We start from the raw sequence: 25,693 nt of genomic DNA on the forward strand, positions 1-25,693 counted from the left end.
ACACTCAAAACACAATCAGATTTCTGCGATCCAATCCTTTTAAATGAGAAAGAATTAAGTATACACTATAGAGCAAACAAAGCTCTTAGTCAGAGTAATAATGAAAATACAAATGAACAACAATATGTAGCAATTGTCGTTATGAGTGTACAAAAGAAAAAGTTCAGCAGACAAACAACACAACATTTAGCCCATCTCAAATGTGATGTATCCAGGTCTCGTGCCTGTTGAGTCTACTGAGTGTCTTTTATGCTTAATTCGAGGCAAACCAAAGTAGGTCTACCTGTTTTTTGCTTGCTTGTAATAAGGAACCTCCTTTGACGGGAAAAACAGGTATGATAAATTTAGGCGGAAAATAACAGCAATTTAAAATATTTGTCATACAACAGGTATGCATTGGTGCACCTATTTAATTTTAATTATATGTGTGGACTTTTAAGACAGGTGTGTGTAGAGCTGTTGAATGGAATGAGCTCCCAAATACACCTCAAATATGTGAAACACTTACGTAACATGATAAAAATAACGATTTTCTCTGTTTCTATAAAACAATGCTGTAAACCACGACGGTAGTATCGTGTGATGGGTGTGATGCAACAAGAGCAGGTTAGACTTCCGGCCTTCGAAGGGCGCTTTCAAGTGATGTACGTTTGAGTTATCGCGTTTTTCTCGTAGACATCTTACGTCACTCTCACGGAAGTGTTTGTTGTTTTTAAAGTAAGCTAATAAACTGTAGCATCGCTTCAGTGAAGTAAAAAAGTACGGGTCTACGGTTTAACAATAACGAAAGGCTGGAAAAGTTTCTATGCTGTCCTTCGAGTCTCTTTCTAAGTAAAACGCTATCGATTAACACAGCAGCTGCTCAAGTTTTTTGGATCATTGTTGGCTCAAAAATAGTTAGCACGTAGGCTAACCAAAAAGATACGACTGCGTGAGTCGTTTGTAGATAGCCTATCAACTATCTGCTGAATGTGAAATGCAAACATATGTTTCCCTTTATTGCCATGCATTAAATTTTTAGTGTGATAACTAGTAAGTTAATGGGCTAATTTAGTAATTACGTTCATAACTAAAGCACTGGCATCTACTTTCTAAAAAGAGATTGCGTTATGTATGGCTGCGCACCATTTTTTAGGATTTGTTCATCTACTGAAAAAGGGACTGTATAAGAATCAAGTCTGTGCAAAAAACAGCATCTTATCTTTGGCGTCAGCTCAAGTTGTCCTGTAAGTGCACATGTACGGTGCAGTCTTCAAGTTTAAATTGAACCCGCACGGCACGGACATGTTTTATGTGTTGTTCTATTCTTTTGTAGAATGACTGCACTGACAGACTTAGAACCTTTAGCAAAACGACTAAAGGTGGGAACAAGTGCTCCATTGTCTTCTTCATCTTCTCGTGGAGGTATTTGTCTAAAAATATTTCCCCCCCTGCAGAGCATATTACTACATTGCAGTATCCCCCCTTTGTAAAATAAAAATTCTGTGTTTTATTTGTCAGGCTCACTTTCGAGTAGTCAGAGCGTCGGTGCTGCGACTTCAGATCAAGAAAGAATGGAAAATAAAACCGAGAGAAAGGTGGTAATAAGGCCAAAAACAAGTGGAGCAGGTGACTTAAGAGGTGTCAAAATGAAAGGTCGCCTTCAAAGAATTGGTCCAACACAGCAACAAAAGTTCAGAAATACTCTTGAAAGATGGTTGATCAAGCCAATGGAAACCTCGAGTACAGGAGATGTGTGCCAAACCCAAAATGATGAAGAAATGATGGATGATGATGGTTTTCAAAGCACCTCAGCTCAGTCTTTAGAGTCCAAAGAAGCTGAAATACTTTTTGTCACTGACACAGATGAAGAAACCCAGCCATTAACTCCAGCAGACTTAGATCAAGATCCTCCTGTATCACCAGCTGCCAAAGATTCTGCAGGGAGTGATCTTACACCAACATTGCTTCAAAGTGATGATGATTTAGAAACAACAAAAATGGACACATGCCCAGCAACCTCCGATGGTTCAGTCAAACTCAATTCTAAAATTACAGACTTCTTTTCGGGGGTGTCATCACCAGGTTTTCCTGGGAAACGACGCAGGTCAGAAAAGTCTCCAGAGAAACAAGATACAGAAAATAAACCTAACCCTTCTGAAGTCAGTTGGCTCGGGACACCAATAAATGAGCTAAAGAGGATGCCAGAATGTGGCAAACCACTTCCTCCACTGAAGAATGTTCCTGGCCATCACACCGTGATGATTAGGGTTTGATCAGTTCTCTTCTATTCAGATGACAGCACAGATATAGTAATATACCTAACAATTCAAGAAGTTAATGTTAAACCTAAAAATTCAAGAATTCAATATTAATTGAATTTGAAATTCACATGTGATTTTAAGAGATTTTGTTGTGATTTCATCTCAGTGTTTATCCTGAATATATAGAGTAGACATACTTGTATTATTAATCATGAGACTGTTTGGTTTGTGTACGTGGAATGTCCATACTAATGTCATTTATTTTGATTCCCATTAACAGACAGATCTTCTTCAAAAGGATAAAGTTCCTGTTCCATATCCCACTAGATTTCAGGATGCCTGGGATGATGTACATGTCAAGATGCCTTGTTCCAGCAGGAACTTATTTCCTATAGAAGATGAGGTAAAGGCTCAAGTGTTTAAAACTTATTTTCGATGTGAATTAAGAAATGCACATGAAGTTACAGGTTGAGGGCATAAATTCGCAAGTTCTACTTAAGTTGTTTAAGTTGTGGGTTATGTAATCAGTGCAGTCACATGATACACATTACTGAAGGCAACTATTTAATTATTTAAAGCATCTAAAGAGAACCATAATTAGATGGCAAAACTATGGATGATGAATGAATGTAAAAAAAACAAGATGTATGTAAAAAATAGTCATAGTAAATTAATAGTATGTGGAAAAGAGAATATTTAGGACAAATGTGCATGGTGCAATGTCCTATCTGATGAGGCAGTGATGCTTCATGCTCAAATAACTAATCACATAGTGTTTTGAGTGTCACGTCTTACTCGTATAGTGTCCTAACATAACAGTGACAGTGGATGCTAGAAGCTTCTCTGCACCAGTGCTACATAGGCCATCACTGTAAACTCTACCCAGTTTAGCCTTTGTTTACTGTCTGTAATAACCTTTGATAACATAAAGGTATCATAATTCAGTTAGTTTTTAAAGATTTCTTTATATTAAATCAAAAACTTTTATTAATAATAAACAACGTCAGGAACATTCCATGTACTTTGTGATTTAAAAAAAAATCTTGCATTAATTAAAATTTAATGCATAACCTTTAAATTTACTGTTCATCAAATGTCACGTGCTTAGGCCTTACCTTTGACCTCAGTATTATCTTTCTCTCCTGTCTTCTCTTTCATTCCTCTTTCTTGATTTCAGAGAGTAAAGCTGTCACACTTTAAGATTTTTCTTCTTCTAGGGAAATAGAGCAATTGATGCAGGTTGTGTTACAAACTGCACAGAGGGAGTTTGTATGTTTGCTGATATTTGTTGAGCTGCATTTAAAAATGAAGCATCTTAAACTCTGTTTATGGTTGCTCATGAATTGCTAAGTCCAAAAACTGCAACTTTACTTGCTTTAATGACATGAACACATGACAGGAATGAGAAGTAAAAAAAAAACAATGTGTGCAGTGTGCAGATGGGACCATGGGGTGGCGTTAATTTCTCGCTGATATCAGAGGTAAGCAGCACCAGGCTGCAACACAGAAAAAAAATCAACTCCTTTGATATTTTTGTGAATTCAATGGACTCTAAAATGTGGTTCACTAACTCATTAATGCTGCTCTGGATCCTGCCAGCTCACTTTAACTCCTGCTTGTTAGTTGCAATAGTTAGAACAGTTCTAAGTTTGTAACATTATAGCTGGCAAGATGTCAAAAAATAGCAAAGCGTATGGTGCTTATTCATCCAGGCTGGGGTTATTCCTTCAACAATAGCTGTAAAGATTCCTCACATCTCTGAAGTTATGAAGTACAACAAAACAACACAGTATTATTGTTTATACATAAAAAATCTCAGACCTGAAATGTATACTTCCACAGGAAACACAAGAACTGCAGAATAAAAGTCGGTGGGAGCTGATCAAGGAAACTTTAAACAAGACATTTACAAATCCTCATGAGCTGAAGGTACGTTTTGTCCCTTCATTGGCAAGACAGTACGTCTCCTCTAGTATGTCTCAGTTGTTGTTACCAGACTCTACCATAAGATGGCATGATTAACCCAGAAACCAAAATACTGTCACAGAATTTAAGTAAGCTGACACTTTAAAAATGCAGGGATGCATACATATGGAGTAATTGTGACTTGAAGTGATGTTTAAGATTAATTTTGATTATCAATCTTATATGTTTATTTTTGTGATATTACAGAATGCAATGTTGAAGTACAGTGCATCACATGCCAAGAAATGGGACTTCGCAGCGCTTCATTTGTATTGCACAAAGGTAAACAGCATAGCTATCAGAGTGTGATGATTAATAATTGTTGATTTTTTAATCGCGTTGAAAATATAGTGAATTAAGCATCTTTTGTTTGGAGCTGTCATCGAATTAATACTGACACAGAGGTCTGTAATCACACACAAGCACATCTTAAAGATGTCAAAAGATTAGCTGTAGTATAATAAAGTATTAAGTAGCTAAGTATTAACTGTCCAATCACGATGCTTAATTGCCAGCAGAAAGCACCGTGTTCATCTGTTAATTATTCTGCTATAAAAACACTATTAAAAAGCAGTATGAATCAGTATCAGTAGATAAGACTAATAACCAAATTTGCAGCTCCATAATTGCAAATACTATGAAGACATTACAGACACAACTTGTTTGAGGTTATTGATACTAAGAGAGATTTGTCTGGTTAAATCCTTGCCATCCACACCTGGACTTCATTAAAAGGATATTAAAATGATACAATTGTACCTTATAAAAACTTAAGATAATTGTTTTAACGGAGAATATAAGGTAATTCTAAATTATTCTAAAGTTCTCTTACTAATGTAAGGAAATCAAGTTTTGATAGATTCCCCTTGAAAACATTTGATTTGTTTTGCCCTTTTTCAGACTTTCCTTTTCCAGCATTACAGACATGAGAGTGAAAACATTGCTCATAATTATAGAGAATTTCACAGGTTTTAAGATGTTGTTTACATGATTTTTTTGGTACTGTCCCAAGCTAAGTAAAAGCACAAACAAAGATGAGCCTGAGTTGCATCATAATTTCCAGAGCACTGTTGGTTCACAGGTCTTTGCTCAGAGTTGTCAGCGTCTTCTCCGGCCTTGTTTGGAGCCCATCCATCATCTGTCTTAATGTGCTCTGTGTCATTCTGTGTAGAGAATCACAGAGGACTGTACTACAATCTGCCTCATGAAGGGGATGCGAATATTCCACTTGAAGCGATAGCTGTGTTTTTATGTTTAATATAAGTAGCACTGAGCCCGTAAGAGTAAGAAATACTCTTTTTTTTTCACGGTGAAGTATTGCTACATCACCATGTACTACATGGCATCAGCTATATGTTTCACCGATATCTCTTATGCCGCATGAAAAAGGACACGTAAACCTTTTTTCATCAATGTCATTATACCAAATGGGTTTCTGTTATTTTGCTGAGCAATAATGGATTTAACAGCGGGACAGAATCCTGCAGCCCTTTACAGGCAAAATGGGAGTCGAGAAAATATTTGGTCTTTAGTCAAAAGGTCACATTTAGTAACTTGTCAGAAATGAAAGTGGTTGAGTTTACATTCTCGGAAACTGATTTATTCCAGCCTTATGATGTTAAATAAATTGTATGGTGTATGTATGATATAATTTATGTTATAAAGGGAATTCTGTTAGCAAATTTTCAACATGTTAAGGCTGAGAAGCTTTAGCCATAGGCTAAGTATTATTGTTTCAGCTGGCTTTGGATTGTGTCATTTGTCAATTTGAATGACAAAGTTGTCTTATATCATACAAAAAAATACCAACTACCAATGAACATTTCATATAAAGTCACATTTTAGATGAGGCCCCTTGTAAAGTGTAGATAGAGACATCAAACATCTGCTTGTGTGCACATTTGACTGCTAAATTGTAAAAACAAAAATTGGTATAATTGAGGGTTATGTTTGATACCAGCTGATAACTAGTGACGTAAGTGTCACTGATGGGCACCGTACTTAACTCTTTTACTTTTGTGCCATATAGAATTTACTCAGAACTTTCATGTGTTACAAATCTGTGATTTTTATATCATTATTATTAAAGGGCTGAGGCCACCAGAGCCGAGCTCCACCTCCCGATAACGAAATCACTGCTTGTTAGAGCTCAGCTTTAGCTCCATCAGCATCACAAACTCGCATACAGAATTGCCCCTTAAACACAGTAAAGTTAGCCACAGTAGACTTATTATTACTTATTATTACAAATTCAGGAGATGCCAAGTGAATAAAAAGTAAAGAATTAAAAGACAGCTATTCCAGTTATTCTACTAATGGAAACACAGTTTCTTATATTAATCCTATAAGCTCTTTTAGATACAATATTTTATTGAATGATAATTCTATAATAAACAGAAAAAATAAGATTGCTTGTTTTTTAAATGCACAAATGACACAATAAATTTAAATAACTGTCAGTCTTCTGCTTTTTATAGTTTCAGTGGAACTAATTTCTACTAAAGGGTAATTCTCCCAGTTGAACCCAGAATTAACCCTGGAATAAGCCAATAGTCTTCATGTGTGTAAATGATCCAAGAGAGCAAGTAGAGTTTAGTATTTGTTGACATTTAATTAAAAATAAAAGCGTTTGCTTTACTTCCAATTGTGTGGAAAAGCGAACAGCGTAGAATAATGCACGCAGCTTTTCACCTCCTGACGTCTCCCGTGTTCCTTGCCACATTGTATGATTTGAGTGTCAGAGAAAAGGAGGGATTGAATAGCATGGAGTGACGGGCCAGGCAGTTTCATTGAATATTCATCTGAGGACGGATTCCTTATGAATAAGTGAACAGCTGTTGACAGAAAGCATCAGTTTTGTTCTCTTTCATCCGCCCAGTCAGTGCTGTATTTACAGTTAGGAGCATGTGTGTTTTACTTTTACATGGTCTCATGTCCGTGGACTTGGTTAAGCAGATTGCTTTAATTTGTAGACCTGTTGGGAAAACCTCTGGTTTCTTGCTGCTTACACCCCCACGTCTTGGTTGATTGCTTTGTCATTTCGGTGCGATGTACAGAGCAGTATGAGGTCATACAGAGAGTTAGTATAGCTGATTTGATGCACGTCTTCTTCTGATTTAAAGAGTTCAGCTTATACTGCCTCAGCTATTTCTACTGTCTCCTCCGTCAGCTGCCTTAATTTATAATGCCTGTAGGAGCAGTTTACGATGTCAGCTAGGTCATTACTTACAACACTGTTTAGTCAGGCTTCTTTTGCCATAATATAAATGTCCAAGGCTAAATCAACAGTAAAGGCTTCATGTGCTGGGAACACACTGTCCTTTCTATTTCAGACACTTGGTCATTTGCATCTCTTCCAAGAAGACTGTTTAATCAGTTGGCATGCAAGTGTAACCTTGATGAAATTGCTCTGTTATTGATCATTCTGACATTTTGTAGCCAATATGGATGTAAAAAAAAAAAGAATATATAATGTCTGTTATCTATACGATTCATAAATGTGGTGTAGTCATGGAGGATATGCTACTATGGGGTGATATTATTATTAACATAGATGACCTGTCCCACTTAGACTTGATGTATTTTTATAATATGTCACCACATCTTTCACATTCTCTTTTTAATTATCAGTATAAGAAGAGAACAGTTAGCTGTAACAGTCATTGAGCTCCCATAGATGTTTTACATCTGCATATTGTGGATTGGAATGCCCTTTGATTTTCTATAGTGCAGATATTTCAACAGTATTTGTTTCACCCTAAAAATTTTGATATGGATCATAGCTTGTGATTTTCTCTGTCTGTCTCAAACTAATCAGCCGAAACAGCTAATAATGTCACAGCTGATATTTGTGGCAAAGCAACAAATATAAACAGATCTCTGGTTCTCTCCAAGGTCCTGGAGCCTGATGCTGCTGAACATCTGTTTGAGTCCCTGCTGCCAGACATGGTGCAATTAGCGCTGAGAGCATCTGAGCTCTGTACCAAGGTAAATCTGTTGCTAACCAATGGAGACCGACATACTGGTCTTTAACATTATAGATCATTGCAGCACATTGATCAGAAAAGTCATATAATCCTGTAAAATCATAGTAAAAATTATGAGTTCAAAACACATAAGATGAGATGTTTTGATCATCTGGATCTTACATCGTGTAGTTAGTGTGTTTTTGCAGTAGGAAAAAAATTCATGCCCTAATTTGACCAAGCAGCCTATCATCTTGTTAAATATTACTTCACTGCATTGATTTTATTTCTACTGTGATTCATTTAAAAACTCAAACGGTCCCTCACAAGTAGGCACATTAGCCAAACAGATTTGTAAGGGAACATTATTCATGTAGCAAACTCCGCATTGTTCTTCCTTGCTTATACAAATTTATTTATAAAATCATAACTGTAAATCTCCCAGACATGAGGGTGTATGGACTTTGATTTAAATTAAAGGTTGATTTAGGAAGCACATAATGGTGCAAGATTATTAGGATTTTTTTCAGCGTCTAATTCAATAAATTGACAGAACAAATTATTTTGACCTTCCTCGGTTGTACCTATTTTCCTCTTCTAGCCAATACCCCTCCTCAAGGCAGGCATGAACCACTCCATCACCATGTCTCAGGAGCAGGTGGCATGTCTGCTCGCCAACGCCTTCTTCTGCACCTTCCCCCGACGGAACTCTAGAAAGGCCGAGTACTCCAACTACCCAGACATTAACTTTTTCAGGTAATCTGGTGATGTACTACTCTTTGACTCATGGTGCTAAACGTAACATGATGTTGTTCGGTAAAGTATGCATTCGGGACAACTAACTTCATTCACTATGCATGCTTTCCTTATTGTCACATGACATAATGCTGTTCTTTGTCAGGATTATCAATGTAGGTCTTCACTTGGAAAGTATGAAGCATGGCTTGAGGGAAACCAGGGCCCAGGATGTGCAAAAAGGGAATCTTGTAGTAAAACATTTTGAACATAGGAGTATCAGTGTTGGCTAATTGAGCCACGCAGCAAGCTCCTGGTAAATGCAAATCATCCATCAAGCCTATCATTGAACTTTTTTCATACATGGAAGAAGATAGATAATGGCGCATTTTCACATGGATTTTTTCTACTGAGTGAACACAGATGTCTCAGGAAATGTTTGTTCATGAAAATTTGCTTCAGAGATAGATGTAAAAGCATCATGGGAATTCATCAGTAAAATGTATGTGAGCTCAATTCAAGAATTTAGAGATATTACATAGTTTTGCATTTTCTTTGCATTTTGATTTTAACTTTCATTTCCTTTTTCTTTTTTGTTTTTAATGCAATCTAGTTCAGTTAGAGTCCAGAGTAGATTTTCTTGTTTCAGTTTAGTTTTTGCTGTTTGAAAATATTCAATTTTAGTTTTCAATGGTTTCATTGTTAATTTTTTGTCTTTTTGATTATTATTATTTGAAGGTGATTTGTCAGAGGAAAGATTTAGGAAATTGGTACAGCTATGAGAATAAAAACACAACTTACAGAGTCTCAATAAACACGCCCATCAGTGCCTCAACAGGCACTTTGTTAATACAATTTTACCAAACTAACAAATACTAGAAATATGGATGTTCCCTGCATTTTTTTAAGTTTTCTAAGTTAGGAAAATCATTAAAGTTATTCAATTAATTCTAATTAGGTCTAGTTTCTATTTTTATTTTTGTTATGTAAATTTTTACACACCCGCTTTTAGTTTTTGCTTTAGTTTCAGTTAACTATAATAATCTTTATAATAATCTTGCAAAGATTAAGTGACAAACTATGACCTAAATGACAGGTTGAACAGAAATGTGCTAGAGCCAACCCTGAAGGGAGTGTTTCTCTGAACGAACTGGTGCTGGTGCTTTCCGTTGAACATAAATTTACATTTATTCATCGAATTTGAACGATGCTACTGTTTGCTTTCTCTTGCACTTGAACGTTTCTCCAGTATGAGAATGTAAAAACAAGTGCATTCCATTCAAAAACACTGCATGCGACAAACATTAGGGTGTTTTCTTAATTCTGCAAACTTTCACTGTGGAGATTGTGTGGGCGGTGTAATGTAAATGAGTCTGCAGTTCACTGCAGAGTCATCTCTGTTGGCATCACATTGTAATTATCTAAATGGAAGAGGAAATTAGATTAACATTGACTCAGATGGCTGCTTGTGACAATAGAGAAGGCCGTTGGCTATTTTGCAAAAGGCAGTAAAGGAGTTCACTGGCATCTGAATTTCATTTATGTTGTGGTTGTGCTGTAATTTCAAAGAAACTGCAGCATCGTCCCCTTTTCTTCCTGCGCAAAAGTGTCCTAAATATCCTATGTGGTATGAGACAGAAAATTAAGTTTATTTCATTATTCAAAATCCTTAATACATTTTTATTTCACAGGAATACCCAGAGGGTTACTAAAGGAAAAACAAACACTCATTATCTGCGAATTTATTTATTTATTTTTATCTCAAAGCAGTCTTCTTATTTGCATTGAGATAAAAGTGACTATAAACACTATTATCTTTGAGGGTTTTTTTCCAGCATTGACTCTGCCATTCAACATGTTCTTCCTGAAACTGTATCTATTATTTTACCACAGAGTGCAGCTAAGTTTATTAGAAACCCAGCAGTTACACTAAATGTAGCTATATACACCCTTTTACTGAGTTGCATCATACCTTCTGTACATCAGTTGGAGGTAAATTTATGTTATATAATTATATATTAATACCGTATTCCCTAAAGACTGTATGGCGATCTGTTACTAAAAGGCTGCCTTATGTAGTAGCTACCTTATGTCTAAGACATTTTCCCCGGGGACTACATGAGGCATGATTGTTTCTCGAGTCCACGCTGACAAAGAGAAATGAGTGCTGGAACTGACTTCAATGAATGAGTTTCCCATCCCCTAAAGGGCTCTCAGTGCACTGAGCTTTTGTCATTATTTCATTTCCTTCACTTGGAATTTCTCTCTTTATATTGTGGCATGTGGGGTGAGCTGCAGGGTTTTTTAGAGTGTGCTTGAGTGGGAGATGGTGGGCTTAATGCTCAAAGTGTATTCAAACCCATCCACTGCGCCTCGCTGTTAGCAGCTTTGTGTGTATCTGTGCTATATTCCAGGGGGATTGCCTTTTTGCCTCCTGAGGACTCTGTTGCTTAAAAGGGACACGGGGCTTCTTAATGTATCCCCAAAGAGGGAGGCCTGTTTCCCTCTCTCTCTCCCTTTTTGAGTGAGTGCTGTGAAGTGGCACATGAGTATTGCTCTGTGATGGCAAGCCTGGGGCAACTCCGTTGTCGTAACAGCGAAGGAGCTCCTACATAACCGGCTACTGACTGAAAAGGGAACTGAGTGAGAGGTGAACTAATTCATATCAAACGTTAAAGCATGACTGAACTCACATGGCTAAAGTGGACATCCTGTGTCTCAATTTTTCTTGGTCCTAGCTGTGGCATTTTGATTGTGAGGGTTGGGCATTTGGTTGGGATGCTGTGTTAAACCAACTTTCTTAAGAAGTAAGCTTTTAATTTTTGTTTAAAAAACCGGATGTACAATATCAACAGTTATGTAATTAAATCCACGATTTGTTCTCATCTGCAGGCTTTTTGAGGGGTCCTCTGCAAAGAAGACTGAAAAGCTGAAAACCCTTATGTGCTATTTTAACAGTGTTACTGAGAAAAGTGAGTGGTCACATTTTCTTCATGTTAAAAATTTACTGCCACATAATTGTCTTGCCAGATAAAACATTTCCCTTGTTTTTTGCAGTGCCTACAGGTCTTGTAACATTCACCCGAAAAAGTCTGAATAAGCCACCAAATTGGAAAAGGTATAATAATATGATGTCAAAATAATATTATATGATGTATTCATTGGGCTGTTTGGAAACTAGCATGGATACATGTTCACATGTTCTTGATGTTGATTAAAAACTGGAAACTGTTTCAGCTCACAGACTCCACTCACGAAGCTCCACATCACCTGTGAAGGAACCATTGAAGATGATGGGTATGGAATGCTTCAGGTAAGAGAGAGTATGCGAGGAATGCACGAGTTGGAGAGACTTGAACCCATTGAATCTTTGCCCAAACGAGCTGTTTGTTGGAGTGTGCTTGGTTCCCATCCTCTTTCCCTTTACTGAGCCGCCTCATTCTAGAGTCTTCCACCCAGAATGCTTACTACTGCTGAAAAGGCCTTTGAGGGAGCATTTGATGTGTCGGAGGGAGTTTGCGCTGGGACTGGGGTCGAGGCCTCTGAGCCTCTTGTGCTCTCTGGGTCGACGATACTTCCTGTATACTGTCAGGATGGCCTGCTCTGGCTTTCACCTTTTGTTTGCCTCCAGTTGCCACAAACTGACAGTTGATGTGCACATATGAAAAGCTCCGGGGCACACTGCAACTTGGATTGATGGATGCTCCATGCTTTGTTGGGGGTGGGGGCTGTGGTGAGGTGTTGACAGCCTGTCAAAGCAGACTTTGGAGGCTGGCTCGCTGTCCCAGAGATGAGTGACCAGTTTAGGGAGATCTGCTCTCAAACTGCTGCTCATCCCTTTGCAGCTTCTTCCTGGGGTTGTGAGGGGTTTGGTCTGGTCTGTCTACAGGCCAATGAGCAACTGTCAGAGATGAAATTGTAAGATTATATGTTCCACATGGGTGCTTTCTGACGAAAACAATCAATTCACGTCTCTCTGAGCTGAATCAATGAGATGAACGTTTGTTCTGAATCACAAACTGACTGAAATAGCAGTATTTGTGACTGGAGAAATATGTTTATTTTCACCTGTAGGACTGCTCTCTTCATTTGAAATTTGCTACTGGCAGCCTCATACCTAAATGCCTCTCCTGGGAAGAGTTTATTTTGGCATGGAGGACAGATCTCTGAGTAATGCCAGCACCTTAGGGCACCTTTCCAATCAGCTTGTCAGGGATTCTGTCACAAACTGAATAAAAAGGGCAAAGACCATTTCATGAGGTGCTTTCTTCCTGTTTCCAAAGCTGTCCATTTTAACGTCAGACAGAATGTTAGCAGTTAGATATTTTCTTTTTATTTTCTAACATTTTCACATGTGACAAAACAATAGATGCTGCAAGAGTATTAATAATGTTTCATAATCTTTCCTTCATCATCAACCATCTGTCTTGATTTGCAGGTGGATTTTGCTAATCAGTTTGTGGGAGGAGGTGTCACCGGGTCTGGTCTGGTTCAAGAGGAAATACGTTTCCTTATTAACCCCGAGCTAATTGTTTCTCGTCTCTTCACTGAAGCACTGGATCATAATGAATGTCTGATTATCACAGGTAAGTGACAAACACTCTTTAACCTTGTTAAACAGTAGTTGTTACTAAAGGAATCCTATTCAATGATTCACAATTTAATCATATGATTCCGATCAAATCAATAACGCCATAGTCTCATTCTTCTACTTTTCTTCTACTTTGCTTTTTCGAATTTGACAGTAGAGAAATTGCATTGATTTCTAGTCAAACCCAGCATGGAGAACACATTGCACAGCTTCAGTTTACAGCTTTCTGACTCAGCATGGGGCTAAAGGATGTTTGTGGCAATTGTCCTGTTTTCTGTATCTGTCCTTGTCACCTGTTTTCTTTTGATTGGGTACACACGGTAAATTCTGGAGACAGACTATGCTGTTCTGATTGCGCTGTTGGGGCTTTCTGTTGAGTAATACTTCAGAAAGGAGTGTTTGCCACAAACAAGGCTGGAACAGGCCAGTAGACCCAGTAACAAGAGCATCCCTTAGGGAGCCCCAGCAGGAGGCTGATGGCACCTGTCTGCTTTGTGGCTTGATTGTGTTCGATGAAGACTTTAGACAACCAACCAAGATACAAACTAACAAAAAAACAAACAAAATAAACAAACCATACTCAAATTCTCAAATATAATGTGACAGTAAAGGCCGCTAGTGGAACCAAGTCACACTAGTGAGTATGGTTGATGTGCCTTCTGATAGAAGTAAACAGAAATAGATTAATTGGTTTCACTGTGCAAGTGACCCAAAGCATACTGCTAAAGCAACCAAAGCAGTTTTCAGGGCAAAGAAATTTGATATTCTTCAGTGGCCAAGTCATCTAATCTCCGCTCAATAGAGTGTGCTACTCAGTTATTAAAAGCTTTAAAGTGAATACAGAGAAACTCAGAAACAATCATCAACTTAAGTACGTTAGGGCAAAGATTTGGCAGACCATCTCAAGGAAGAAACAGCATGTGGTGATGTTCATGCGCTCTAACTTCAGGTAGTCATTGACAGAAAATTATTTTCATCCAAGTATTAAAGACAGTATTTAAAATTCTGTTAGTTTAGTCCATTTACCGTAGTTTTCAGGTCATAAGCCGCTACTTTTTCCCCACACTGTGAACACTGTGGCTTATACTGACGTGCGGCTAATGCATTTTTTTTTCATGCGGCCAAAAACATTTTGCCTGGTAACAGTAGACCAATAAAATTGATAAGTAGTATATATACAGTATATATTTTTAGCGGTTGTTAAGAGACGTTGTAATGTTGTTTGTGCACTGTTCCGTAAAAAAACCATAAGCAACGTAATTTGTGTGTTACCGATACGTACGTATACTTAAAGGTAGCCGTGTTACAGGCGCTGTTCGAGGGAAAAAAAGCATTTGCAGTATGTATTTTTGTATGTTACCATAACGTTTATGTTACCATGTTTATGTTACCTTACGGATTGAATTAAACGTTAAAAATCCTCACATGTAGTATTTCTGTGTAAATATCTCATATTACGAGTGAAACGCATACGGCTTAAAATCCGGTGCGGCCTGTACAAGTACAAAATTGATTTTCTTTCTAAAATTAGAGCATGTGGCTTTTAATCAGGTGCGCTCTGTAGTCCGGGAATTACGGTACTTTTGAGCCTCTGGCAGATGTCAGAGGTATGTAATGTAAATAATTCCTTTGCAGTTAATGTAATTCTTTTGTTAAACTATTAGAATTAAAGCTAAAAGTCTGCACTTTATTCACAGCTTGAATTTTTGATTTGACAAAAACAAAACAATTTGTCCTTGTCTAAATACTTATGGACTTGACTGTGTACCATTGATGTATATGTGTATTAAAAAAAATTTAAATTAACCAGATCTATCTCTCTTTGGCCCCACCGGACTTATTTATGCACCATTTATTTGAGTTATTTTATTTTGTATAACTGATAGAACATATAAGCTGCTGTAATTAATCCAGGTGTCTGCACAGGCCACATATTACACATTTTTGAAATCATGCTGAGTAAAATCACTATGAAGTACTCCAAATATCTACTATGTTTTTGCCTATTTCAGCTTGTTGTTTTGCATTGATTGCAATGTTTTGGTTAATCCACAACTCATTTCGATACCCTTAAGGGACAACAAACATCATGGATTACATTATATCATGTTTAAATAAAAACATCTTAAATTAAACGTCCTCCTTACATAGCACGTGCATTGGGTAAGAACAGGAAGTGAGGTCCTAGAGGCACCAGTCATACTGCAGCATAAGAGTTTCTCGCTCTCATAGAGTCACCTTGAGACTTCTTGCTGGCCGCCTTTCCCGCGTCTCTGCTTATGCCACTTAACTTTATTACTTGGGCCCAGAATTAATTATAGCTGGAAGACCTGACTCAGACCTGCTCTACTAATGGACTCTTCCATTCCATCATCTTTATTAAACCCGGGCTGTATCTCTTGTCCTCCACGGTAAAAGTCCAAGCCTTTGCTGCAATGTGGTCATGTGGTAAATCATGTTCCCTTGTGATACATTTTGGCATACAGTACTGAAGCTAATGGATCGTACTCCTGCACTGAAATTTGCAAAAGTGCCTTATCCTAATTGAATTTTCCTTGATTGCTAGATATCTGGCTGCCAGTGGGGCGGTCACAAGTATAAATAGTATCAAGGAGAACTCATATGAACCATATGAATGGTGGTGCTGACCAGAAAATGTGGTTCATGCTCGGTGCATGCAGGAGACAGTCATAGGGATTTTTCATTTTTATTTTTTCACAGTATTTTTTTTTTTTTTTTTTACAGCATCTACAATTTGAACATAATTAAAGCTATATTTTACCCATGTGCTATCCTCTTTCGTTCAAATGCAGAAGTAAAACTTGTTAAAATGAGATACACTGCTGACTTTCTAGTGTCTGGTCTTCCACAAGAATGTGAGACAATTTGTTTTGATGCATTTACACATGAATGGGACGACCTTCAGTGAATTACACCCGCTGTTTTTTAATACGACCTGTTCATTTATAAATAATTTCTAAGGAACAGACACATCTTCTTCTAGCCAAGATCGATCCTCTTCAATTCTTACTAGAATAAATTTTTAAATGGCAAATGGGTTGAATAAAAAGCAAAAGCGTAATCTGTTTTGCTCCTGAAGAATGTGCCATTCAAATGCAAAAATGTTTGAGAAAAGAAATCTTATTTGGAAAACCAGTAAAGGTCAGGTGTATGCATAGTGTATGCACACAAAACCATCTAGTACAACAGCTGTAATATCCCATCTTTAGATTAGATATCAACATCACGAAAGTATTTATTAAGTAGTAGCTTTATGGGTTTTTTTATTCAGTTATAGTGCTGGGTGCAAGTTGACATGTGTTTGCCATCAATAGCGTGACTGAAAAGTACCTTTGCATGTACCTCAGTCTTTTGCAGACCTTTTGACCCAAAGTATGCATCTCTAATTTCAAATGTGCCAATGGCACTGAAGCTCAAAAAACTTCATATGGGCACATAAGTCATGTAGAAGGTTTATTTTCTAGCGCTGTTAAACTACACGAGGTATGTCATTGTCTTACTCATTTTGCTTATTTAAAAAAATAGAGGCTGGTTAATTATTAATGATGTGTCTGTCAAGTGGAGTGCACCCTAGAGATTCCCCCATGTGTTACTAATAATAGCTGCTGACCAAGGCTTCTCTACTAATCGCTTGGTTTATTCACCTTGCAGCATGAAGCATCTCTGCAAGTGCTCTCAACAGCTAGGTACTAATGAGTGTTAATGAATGGGAAGTTAATCTGTGGCCCAATTATATTGACTGTCCTGTTGTCTACCCCCCTCTGCTCCCTCTTTACGGGTGTTGAGTGCTTCGCTGTGTGCTGGTGGTCAGTCATTGCTGCTTGCATCATTTCAAGAGGGGTAACAACTTGACCTTCTGTTTTTCAGCAATCGGATGCTCTTCGATCACTTTTAACCCCCTAAAAAGTACTTAGTGCAAAAAATTAGTAATAATTTGTTTTCTTTTTCTGTGTGCATGACTTGTTTTAACAATATTAATTTTCCTTGTGGTTTTAAGCATTGAGCTGGGTTTAGGAGCCAGTTGTTTGTGTTACACTAAAGTATAGTAACATGGGGTTTCAACTACTGATAGCATTTAGGTGGGAGCCCTAACAGAGTTTTTAAATGTCATTGCTTTTACCTATCAAAGATTTGTTATTCTGTATGTTAACACAATAAACTAACCCACATATTAGTTTTGAATCATGAAGAGAAAGATAAATAATCTTTAATTCTAAGTATGTGTAAATAAAATTGAGATTTATATGTTTATATGTTGCCTGCTTAAGTGTGCCTGAAGTTCCTGTTTGTTATTAGGAACGCAGCAGTACAGTAAATACACAGGATATGCACAGACCTACCAGTGGGGTGGCAGCCGTTTGGACACAACTCCAAGGTATCTGGTAATTTTACTTGGTTTAAGACCTTTAACATTTTAAAATAATAAATAAAAACTGTTGTAACTTTGTTAGATCTCCTTACATTGATTAGCTTGTCTTTTTCACCACCTTGGTCTAGAAATATCTTGTAAAATAGTCACACTAGTCAAACTGTAGCATGACCAAAATTACTGCCAGCGTGTGCAATGAACCTGTGAAATTGTTGCTTCTGAAATAGTTGCTATGTCAACACAGCCATAAAACCCAAATGAGATGGAATCAGTTTTTTATCAGGCTGAGACCAAGTTGCCAGTTACAAGCAATCTGTTTGTGATAATATGGCCATTCACTCTGATAAATCAGCAGATATTGCAAATCTGTTGCCATCTACATACATAGAAATTCACAATTACTAATTACTTTCAGAGTCCAGACAGAATTTTGTGAATCTGAAAGAAAAATTTATATATTTCTCATTAAATAGTGATGTGGTAGCTATGGAATTTAAGCTGCAATTATTAAAGGAGTTACTGAAGGAAACATGCAGTGGTAGATTCTTTCCTTGAAATGCATGCAAGCCACACACAAACTCAACCAAGGTTTCCACTGGCCAGCTGGCCCCACTCTGAGATCCCATTTAGAAAGGTTACCATATTTAGTACACATACGTTTTCCTTTAACTTTAAATCTCACAATGGATGGATTGCCTTGTCTTTTCTGACTCAGGGCAGCATTTTGTTCCACTAAAACATTTCAAAACCATTTCTTTGATTGAATTTTTATTTCATTTTCAGTGATGGCTGGCAGAGAAGATGCACTACGATTGTGGCCATCGATGCGCTGCAGTTCAGGAACTTTCTTGAACAATTTCAACCAGATCGACTCAACCGAGAACTTAACAAGGTTGTCTTTTACTTTTGTTTCACTCCTTATTTTGTGTTATTTTTTGCAGTTGTTTTTCTTCGCTCTGTATGTTACGATGAGTTGAGTAAAGTATTTGCCCAAAATTGTTGAAATTAGGACCATAAATCTCGGAGTTCGGTGTGGTCACTTATAGCTAGCTCCAAAAGTGAGTGAGTCCTCACAGACTTCATGGACAGCTTTGCAGCAGAAAGAATTATGTTTACAACTTCCTATGAAGAATTTTACCATAGCACACATCTTTAAAGGCCTAAATTTAGTATAATAAGGGATGTGGTCTCTTTGCATGCCAGGTTGGTTTTGTTGTAAGGCTGTCTCATATTAGCCAGTATTAACATCCCATTTATTATCATAGTGAATAATGGCTGCCCCTTCATACCTATTGTGTGCTGACTGTTAACTCGCCAGTTCTATCCTTGTAGTAGATTCACTCCGGTAAGCGTTAATGACTTTGTGCTTCATCTCTGTCATCTCCTCTGGCCCTGCACCGGCTACATGAGGAGAGAGAATAATTATCAGGTGTGCCTGCTCCACCCCTCCCTCCAATTCTTGAGTTTACTGTTGCTGGAATTTGACACTATATGAACTGAAATCAATTGAATTGAAACACATAGAACCCCACAGCCAAGCCACTGCAATACCCAGATGCAGTTAAAACAATAGCTAAACAACAGATAACTAAACTTCACAGATGTAATCCACAAACCAGTTGGTTATGTCATAGTAGGTGCAGCCATCTTTTATATCCAGTCTATAATTTGTCTTATGCTTCACACCTGTTTAGATAGAAAAAAAAAAAGAAAATTGTCATACATAGTGAGTGCTGCTGAAAATATACTTTTTCCCCCCCTTTTTAAGGGCAGCACTGTACGTTTTGATTTGGCAAATTTTTACACTGCATGCAGAGGGATATGTGTAGTAGCCTAGCCTGCCAAGTGACTTTGTTAACCACTACACTATAGAGCAGCTAGGTTTTAAAAAAATCTACTCTTAATTTCTAAATTCTCGGTTAATTTTTTACAAATTTGTATTCATGATGGTGAATCTGTAGGGAACTTCTATCACTGCCACTGAAGTAATTTCATTTTAGAATTTTGATTTGCATTGTTTTAATGGTCTGAAGCCATTTGGTTGCGAATGGGGAAAAAAAGTCTCATCACAAATGTCACCTGAGTTGATATTGACTTGTGTTTACTTTTCTCAGGCTAAATAGATGAATTATGACGTGCCATATGCATGTAATACGTACTGATAGATTGCTGTATTTGTAAAGAATAAACATAATCATATTCATTACACTGTCCATTAGGCCCAGCATGAATTCTAATGAGCATAATTAACCTTAGTGCAATTAATCACCGTTAGCACATTTGCATCATGTTAAAGACACAAAAAACAAAAACAAAAGTCCTTTGTTATGTGTAATCTTCCCATGGTTGTCATATCTATTTGTAATAGAAAATCAAGATGTTGATGTTGTCAGGTCTGCTGTCAGAAATCATGGAGGGGTTTGACAGCTCTGACAAGGATTTAAAAAATGGACCAACATGAAGATCAATCCCAGTTCGACTATTGTTCAGTTAACTGTCATATCTGCCCTTTCACAGGAAGAATTTATGACTGGTCAGTTGGAGGACGGGCACTTACAATTCGTTTTCAGTATACATCATTAATGTTAAGAGTCCCCTGCAGATATCTCATGTAACAACCTTTTGCAAATAATTTGCCATGTCACTTACAACCCACCCAACATGTGATTTCATATGTTTTTGGTTATAACACATGGGTTTAGTCAAACGAATCGATAACATTGAGTGAATAGCCATGAAGTGGAACAATGATGCTAAATGACATCGTGTTAAAAAGACATGTTCAGCCTAGTCAACCAAACCTTATTTTTCATGGCCTGTCAGCAGCATGATTGTTATTACAAAACAAATATTCAATTACTTTTTGTAGTCAAACCATTTCACTTACATCACAGCTGGACAATTACACTATTTTACCACTTCGTTAGGTGTACCATGCTTGTACTGGGTTTAACTGCCTCAGTTGGCCATGGCATAGATTCAACAAGGTTGTGGAAAAATTTATCAGAGACTTTGGTCCATGTTGACACAATAGTATCACAAAGTTGCTGTTTATTTTTTAGCTGTACATCCGTGATGTTAAGATCCCATTTAATCAAATCCCAATGTTGGCCTTTCGGACTAGGATCTGGTGACTGTGGATTTTGAAGAACAGTGAACTCATGGTCATGTTCAAGAGACCAGTTTGAGATTATTTGAGCTTCTTTACATGGCATGTTATCCTGCTGGAAGAAGCTATCAAAAGATGTGTATACTGTGATCAGAAATGGATGGACATGTACTCAGTATTGAACCCTACAGCCAAGCCACAAACCACATCCTGCCACTGCAATCCAGAAACACTGAGGTAGGCTGTGGTGTTGAAGCAATGCTCATTTGGGGCCAAAAAATATCCCCCATAAATTACAGGACCACCATCAGCAGCCTGAACCATTGATACAAGGCAAAATGAATCCGTCCTTTCGTGTTGCTTACAATATAATTACATTAAATGATTGCATTTCTAATTTTCTGCTGTCTTTGTGTAGGCTTACTGTGGCTTTGCATGCCCTGAAGAAAAAAGTCAGAACCTTTCAGCAGTTGCGACAGGAAACTGGGGCTGTGGGGTTTTCGGAGGTGACACACGTCTGAAAGGTAAGCACTGACGTAACACTGCCGTCAGAGGATCTCGTGGCGAAATGGGCTCCTGTAATCTTTGTGCACTTGGCAGTCTAATTGGAGTCTCTTCCTCGATATAACAGAATGTATTTTAGATAGAAAAGCTCCAGCAGATCAGTGTGAGCTCCATTTGTCTTCTGGGAATGCGTTCATTTACTTAAGGCCTGTTCGTTGGCTTCCTTCTATTGATCAAATGACAAAGTTAATATGTTTCATTAATAGAGAAATTGATCGCCTGCTTGAGTCCATCAATCTGTTGCAGCTTTCTGTCTGTGCCTTGTATCACTGTCACAGCAAAGGGAGCTCCTTTTTGCCAACAATTTGCAGTAATAGCTCTGCTTCTCACTTACTATCTGACTTGGAGACCTTGTGCTTACAAAGTATACATCCATCCATTTATTAATTAGCTGTAGCAAGGTACAGTCCGTTATAGGCACTATCACTACTGTCTGCTTAATGATGTGCCTCCAGGGAAGAGCTCTGTAATTCAGATGCTGTTCTCTGCCTCGATTTATTGTCTGTAGCATCGCATAGACCCCCTTTTTTTTAATTGCCGGATAATTTTTGAGAAAAGAGTTGAAAGGAGAAGGGGAGAGAAACAGCTGAAATGAAGAGATTCAGCTCAGAAATCCTGTGAAAATGTTGATTCAGTTTTGCTCATTAACTTGGCAGTGTACTAACATTCATTAATCAGTAGACACATTTCCGGTCTCTTAAAATATTCACAGCTCACCGGGGCCAGACCTGGACTCCCTTTGTAACTAATCCAGCATACTCAGTAGGGGTGAGACCAGTTCCCCAGATAACTTACCTTTTGCTGTAGGCTACAGAAGCTGATACTTCTCAGTTTTAAACAAAAGCTATTGGATGACTTTTCAGACCTCTGTTTTATTTGTCTTTGTTTTGTTTTTGCAACTGAATCTATGAACGTGTGTGGAAAACTCTTCAAAAGAATGTTCAAATTGTTTTTAGCTTCTATATTTTCCTTTCAAGCATTTGCTTGAATCCTTAATATACTTGAATACTCAGTTATTTTCCTTTCGAACTATAAATAACATTTTTTTTAAAGTCCAGTTTAGTTGATATACTGCATTGAAACATATTTTGTGTCACATACACTATTGAGGCTCATCACTGCCTTCTTTTCCTCCAGCTCTGCTCCAGATGCTGGCAGCTGCTGAGGCGGGCCGAGACGTAGCCTACTTCACCTTTGGTGACAGCCAGCTCATGACAGATGTCCACAACATGCACTCTTTCCTCATTCAGAAAAATATCAGTGTTGGTAAGGGGAACAGCCCAGGCATCATGCCAGCTTCTTGTTTTTATGAAACTTTTTGCACTTTTACATTCAACATTTTTAAATTGTCAAAGATGCAATTAAAGAAATAAAGTAAATACAGATAATATGTATTGAACACGCCACCAATTTTCTAAGTAAATATAAGTAATATAAGTTTTAAAGGTGCTATTGACATTAAATTCTCACCAGATGTCTGTAATAACCAATCCAGTCCATACATGCAAAGAAATCAAACCATAGATGTCCATAAATTATATGTAACAATGAGAAGTGACACAGAAATGGTACTGAACACGTGAAGAAAGGGAGGTGCGAAAAGGCATGGGAAGAGAGGACACCAGCTGACATCTATCAGTAATCAGAAAGCAATCCTGCCACTTTGTGCAAATTAATATCAACTGGTTTGGTTCCCAACCGATGGCCTATAAAAAGGTATCTCGTTACCATGGTGTCACACAAGAAACATTTCATGATGGGTAAAATCAGTGCGCTTTATCAAGACCTTTGCAGCCTTATTGTTGTAAAACATACTCATGACATTGGTTACCGAAGAATTTTTAAGCTACTGAATTTTCCAGTGAACACTGTTGGGGCCACAATCCAGAAGTGGAAAGAAGATAATTTCATCATAAACTGGCCATGACCAGGTGCTCCCCACAAGATTTCAGACAGAGGAGTGAAAATAATTATCAGAAGAATTGTTCAGGAACAATGGAGTTGACTGACTTGTGGAGAGCTACAAAAAGGAAGGATGAATGGAAAAACTGGGGATATTTTTGCTAAAAATCTGTTGCCATCTACCAAAAGACAATGGAAACATCCAAGGAAACTTTCAGTTGGTTTTGGAGAAAGCACATAAAGCTCTATGGAAAGCACTAAAGCTCAGAGTTCATAGAAGGGGCCCACGAAACCTTCAGGAGTTGAAGACTGTGTGAAAGAATGGCCGTGGCATGACAAGCTGTCATCACGATCAGGCTTTTGCATGTTCGATACTTTTTCTCGTGTCACTTCATTATGTAATATAATTATGTTACATCTATGGTTTGATTTCTTTGAATGTCTGGATTGGATGGGTTGTTGCCGACATCTGGTGAGAATTTCATTACAATAGCACCTTTCGAAACATATTTACTTAGAAAATTTTTATTATTTTTACCAGCTGTAATAATCCAATTATTTTTTGTTATGAGTTTTGGAAAATAATATGATCTCATGAACCATGAAATTTCCATCCTATATTTCAGTCTAATATGAAGATTAGACAATATCTCCTTGTCTTGTTACAGGAAAGGCGTATGATCTCTTGGGGCAGTATTACAGCTCAGAGTGCAAGAACTGCCTTGGTCGACGCCCTGACGTCAGCCTCTATTCCTTCATCTACCAGCAGGTCAACTCCTCCCTGGCGCCTGATGACTCCAACATGGGTTCAGCCAGACAACACGCACCCACTGACTGCCATTAAGGTTAGGTGGCTGATAAGTCACCGTGATTTGCCTTTAAAAAATGAACATTAAATGAATAAAATATTTTCAGTTCCTTTGCTTTTTTAACAAAATCTATTTTCTTTTGTTCATATGATGGTGGATGTACCAGATGTGGTTTTAACCACAGGCTGATAAAAATGATAATGAAGGTCTAGCATGCATACCCTTTAAAAAAGGCAGGGGGTGGTTAGTTATGGCCGCGTCTGGCACTGTACTCCAAGATGTGTTCATTTGGCTGTAGCTGGTAATACTGCAGTAGATTGAGCTTCAGTGTGACGCGATTGTGATTTTAATGGTGAAGCAAAGGTTGCCATCCATCTTCTCAGTTTGTCATGTTGCCTATTTTTTACACCAGCACATATCCAGCCTAATTGAATTGGCTGTCAGAAATCAAGTTAGAGGAAAAGAGTAATAAGAATTGTGTGTTGGAAAGCTTGCGGTCCCAGAAAAGTGGTTTGATTTAAAGAGCAGCCTATTTCTCAGCAATAATCGCTTAACTTCTGTGTTTATTTATTTGCAGGCATTGAAAATGGATCCATTCAGATTACATTGTTGTGGGTGTTTCTCTGTTTGTGATTGCAATTAAGATATTAAAAAATAAGTGTTTGCGTCTTCCATTCATTTCAATGTAAAACAGTTTTCTTTGCCTTTTTAATTTTTATATAACATCACTAGAATTAAAATAAATATTCTTGGCAAATTTTGTTTTTCAAAGAATTAAAAAAGGTTACATTAAAAATCAACAGCACAATTTAAATTGAGCCACAAATCTCATCTCTGACTTGATGAATGATGGTTCCTTGTCCCACAGATGTTATAGCAAAATGACTTTCTACACAGCCTTACCATTTATCTGTCCCCAACTATTGCTTCATCCTTTCCTTCACAGTTTAATAAGGTCACACCTTTTATATAAACTGCACATGACACCTCATTAAGTGAAGAGTAGATCATAGAGCATCCAGTCAGATCTGGGAGTCAGGTAGTGGGAATCTGTGTGATTCGTCTGCCTGTTATACAAAATGCAGCTTCTTTTGCGTCAAGAAGCTGGCTGACCGAAGTTTCTGCAGGTAGATCTTTGGCACAATGTGTTTAGCTTTCATGGATTTCCATGGGTCTTTATTACAATTATGTATTTAAGCCAATTTGTGTTAAATAAAAGCTGATTAACACCATTAGCAGTCTGACATTGATACAGTTTTATCCTTTAATGGTAACTAAAGCATGGGCTCAAGCTGTAATTGTGTACTTCAATGAAATAGATGATGTTTTATTTCACATTTGACCATCATTTATTCAAACACAAAAGTTGTTATCTTTCAATTTATAGATTGGCCAGTCTGCAGAGGTCTATATGCACTAT

The 25,693-nt window shown here is 37.6% G+C and overlaps 1 protein-coding gene across 2 annotated transcripts in view; it reads left to right on the plus strand.

Annotated features, from left to right (window-relative positions):
• Positions 1–24,951, plus strand: part of LOC113028304 (poly(ADP-ribose) glycohydrolase) — a 31,122-nt gene extending 6,171 nt beyond the window's left edge. Inside the window, exons 1-17 of one of the 2 annotated variants that reach the window (XM_026178469.2) lie at positions 674–1,226; positions 1,316–1,404; positions 1,501–2,249; positions 2,524–2,646; positions 4,086–4,172; positions 4,416–4,490; positions 8,103–8,195; positions 8,775–8,929; positions 11,801–11,880; positions 11,966–12,026; positions 12,146–12,221; positions 13,347–13,494; positions 17,817–17,895; positions 18,673–18,781; positions 21,417–21,522; positions 22,700–22,828; positions 24,133–24,951. In XM_026178469.2, coding sequence (XP_026034254.2) covers positions 1,114–1,226; positions 1,316–1,404; positions 1,501–2,249; positions 2,524–2,646; positions 4,086–4,172; positions 4,416–4,490; positions 8,103–8,195; positions 8,775–8,929; positions 11,801–11,880; positions 11,966–12,026; positions 12,146–12,221; positions 13,347–13,494; positions 17,817–17,895; positions 18,673–18,781; positions 21,417–21,522; positions 22,700–22,828; positions 24,133–24,308 — 2,448 coding nt within the window. In that variant the 5' untranslated portion in view covers positions 674–1,113 and the 3' untranslated portion in view covers positions 24,309–24,951. Of the gene's footprint in view, positions 1–673; positions 1,227–1,315; positions 1,405–1,500; positions 2,250–2,523; positions 2,647–4,085; positions 4,173–4,415; positions 4,491–8,102; positions 8,196–8,774; positions 8,930–11,800; positions 11,881–11,965; positions 12,027–12,145; positions 12,222–13,346; positions 13,495–17,816; positions 17,896–18,672; positions 18,782–21,416; positions 21,523–22,699; positions 22,829–24,132 lie in introns of those variants that run through there. The other variant, XM_080305440.1, reaches the window with a different exon arrangement.
• Positions 24,952–25,693: the final 742 nt, after the last annotated feature.

This window comes from Astatotilapia calliptera, chromosome 8 (assembly GCF_964374335.1).
Source record: "Astatotilapia calliptera chromosome 8, fAstCal68.1, whole genome shotgun sequence".
NCBI classification, from domain to species: Eukaryota; Metazoa; Chordata; class Actinopteri; order Cichliformes; family Cichlidae; genus Astatotilapia; species Astatotilapia calliptera.